Source organism: Meleagris gallopavo, chromosome 4 (genome assembly GCF_000146605.3).
Source record: "Meleagris gallopavo isolate NT-WF06-2002-E0010 breed Aviagen turkey brand Nicholas breeding stock chromosome 4, Turkey_5.1, whole genome shotgun sequence".
Taxonomy (NCBI): domain Eukaryota; kingdom Metazoa; phylum Chordata; class Aves; order Galliformes; family Phasianidae; genus Meleagris; species Meleagris gallopavo.
The window spans coordinates 4,392,694-4,395,332 of NC_015014.2; the positions used below are offsets into that span (position 1 = coordinate 4,392,694).

Genomic DNA, 2,639 nt, shown 5'->3' on the forward strand with positions numbered 1-2,639 from the left:
GATCTCTTCCTTTTCAATGTGGAATTTTCAGGGAAGAAAGAACACAAACTTCTTCCACGCTCTTCTGTGCGACAGCTCATTTGCAGTCTCCATACTGTAATTTCATTAGCTAAATAAACTATGACTTTTCTTTTTATGCTTTAATTCCCAAAACCACGGGATTTAAAGAAATGATTTTTGCTTTGCTATCTAATGAAGATTGGTCGTAACAGGAAAAAAAAAAAGACAACACAACAAAAACAACAAACAACAGGATTTGCTACATCAGCCAATAATGACAACAATTTATCTTTAGCTTCTTTATTTAAAATCAATTTATATATCAGTTAATTTCATCCATAAGAAACTGTTCTCTGATAAAATCCCATTGTATTGGACTGGCAAACCCCTAGCTATTTTTATTTAAGAAAATAATACACCTATGCCCCACAAATTATGATGGAGTTTAAACAAAAGTACGTCTCTCTTTACTACATAATGAAGACAATGTCATAGAAGTATATAACAAATCTATAGAAAATTCAGAAAAAAATACAGAAAAATAGAATTATGGGTTTTGCCTTAATCCAAAATTATTTACTGGAAATAAAATAATAAAAAATGCTTTTTAATATAAATAAATACATGTTTTTATAGATGAAATGTATCTGAAACATGAATTTTTCTGTTTCAAAATTTCAAACTATGCAAAAATTCCAAATGATGGGCTATGTTGGCAAAAAAGTTGGTTACAAGAGTCTTTATTTTGCAAACTATACAGAAACAGTAAAAAATAAAATGCAGTATACTTTTCAATATCACATAGGATAAACATTAAATTTTGTACTTAATGTGTAAAAATTAATTCAAATAATAAACTGATTTTCCTTTTAATTACTGATAGGAAACCAGTAATCCAGTTTTGAAATCATACAACCTGTAGTACTACATTATACAGGTCAAGTCAACTTTATTGTGGGCAGAAAGCAACAGATGTGATATGAAGATGGTGGAGTCCCAAAATGCCTACACAATTAATTAACATGCTAACATAAATACAGTGATTAAAGAAATTTTCTCTACAGTCAAATCTTAAGTGCTACTCTACACAATAATTATGATCTAATCCACATGGTAGTTACATAACAGTAGGAAAAAAAATAATCCGTTTTCTTCATTCCAGCAGCAGTATCTATACTGGCATTAATTTGGTAATTGGGTGTGCTTAGCTATTGCCTAACGACCTATACTGGTATGCATGCTAAAAATCTCTCTCTATCTCTATTTTGCAAGGCACCTTTACAATACTTTCTCTAAGTTTCTGCACTAGTAACAGAAAACAACATGAATTGAGATAAAGATGCAGAACTACTTCCCGAATTTAGAAAATAAAAGGTATAATTATGTACTTTTAAAAAACTACGTTGGGGCAATTGTCAATACTCTGAAATACAGTCATATATAAAGGTAATATAATTTTACTCAAATTTTTCCCCATGTTAACTACTTTATGGTAACCTGATTAGAGAGACATACTGAAAAACAAAGGGTGAAGTAATGTTTGAGTAAACAACCATAAAGCCTAGACAACCTCGACGTGAAAAAAAGAAAAAAAAAGGTAGGTCAAGAAAATGTTTAATTTACAGAATTAGTGCTCGTCTGTGAGACTGCTTTTGAAAGATCCTTTCAAGAACCTAGCCGTGTCCTATTAAAAAGCATAACTCCAAATGCAAACACAAATGAGGACTTTGTTCATTTTTCCCTCCTGTTAATTTCTCTCCTTACCTTTGGTTAATTAAAGGCTGGTAAGATGCTACTTGTGCATTAAAGTTTTTCTCCTGCACCGTGTTTCTGTTGTATTAAGTGGGCAACTTGCAAAGCCTGCTGTGCCTGACAGAACTGAAGTTACAGTAAGTGTCCTGAAGAGGACATGCACAGGTCCAGGTAAGGGCAAATAACTTTTCACAGAAGTTTTAGAAGGACTGGTTTTAATAGTGTCTTTTCTACATTATATCATTTATATGTTCAGTAGCACATAACATTTTCTTTTTCAGGCTACACTTCCGATGTGTTTTCTTCAGCGCAAAGGCATTTAAAAACTCAAAAGCACATAATATAATTATTCTTATTTAAACAAAAAAGTCTATGACTCCAGCTGCAACATTTGAAATAATCATACAAAATATACACATTTGTTAGAATCCTTTTGATCTTGAAGAGTAAAGGGATTTTGTGAAATGTCATATTGTGAATTTTAGAAAGGTACAATTCATCGACCCTCCTAATATCATCAAATATATCCATCATGATCATCGTCATCATCTACATCATCATCTCCTTCATCTTCATCGTCATCGTCAATTTCATCTTCATCATTCATTATTTCATCATCATCATCTTCATCATCTGTCCAGTCATGGAAATCACCAGAAGCAAAATCCCCTGACGTCTCTAAATCAATAGCTAAAAAGGCATGATAGTTATATAAGAGACACACAAATTATATCATACGTTCATAGAATAATAAGTACCATATTTATAATGTAATATTCATAAGCATTCAAAAGAAATGCAAATTATTTAGTTTCAGGACAACAACTTAATTAAAAAAAAAAACTATCACATAGAATATAATTACACAATAAGACATAAACACTATC

The 2,639-nt window shown here is 31.1% G+C and overlaps 1 protein-coding gene across 2 annotated transcripts in view; it reads right to left on the reverse strand.

Moving 5' to 3' along the window:
• Positions 1-272: 272 nt before the first annotated feature.
• Positions 273-2,639, reverse strand: part of SPOCK3 (SPARC (osteonectin), cwcv and kazal like domains proteoglycan 3) — a 99,380-nt gene continuing 97,013 nt past the window's right edge. For both annotated transcript variants that reach the window (XM_010709475.3, XM_019614469.2), the window contains exon 9: positions 273-2,442. In XM_010709475.3, the coding sequence (XP_010707777.1) occupies positions 2,270-2,442 (173 nt within the window). In that variant the 3' untranslated portion in view covers positions 273-2,269. The remainder of the gene's footprint in view (positions 2,443-2,639) is intronic.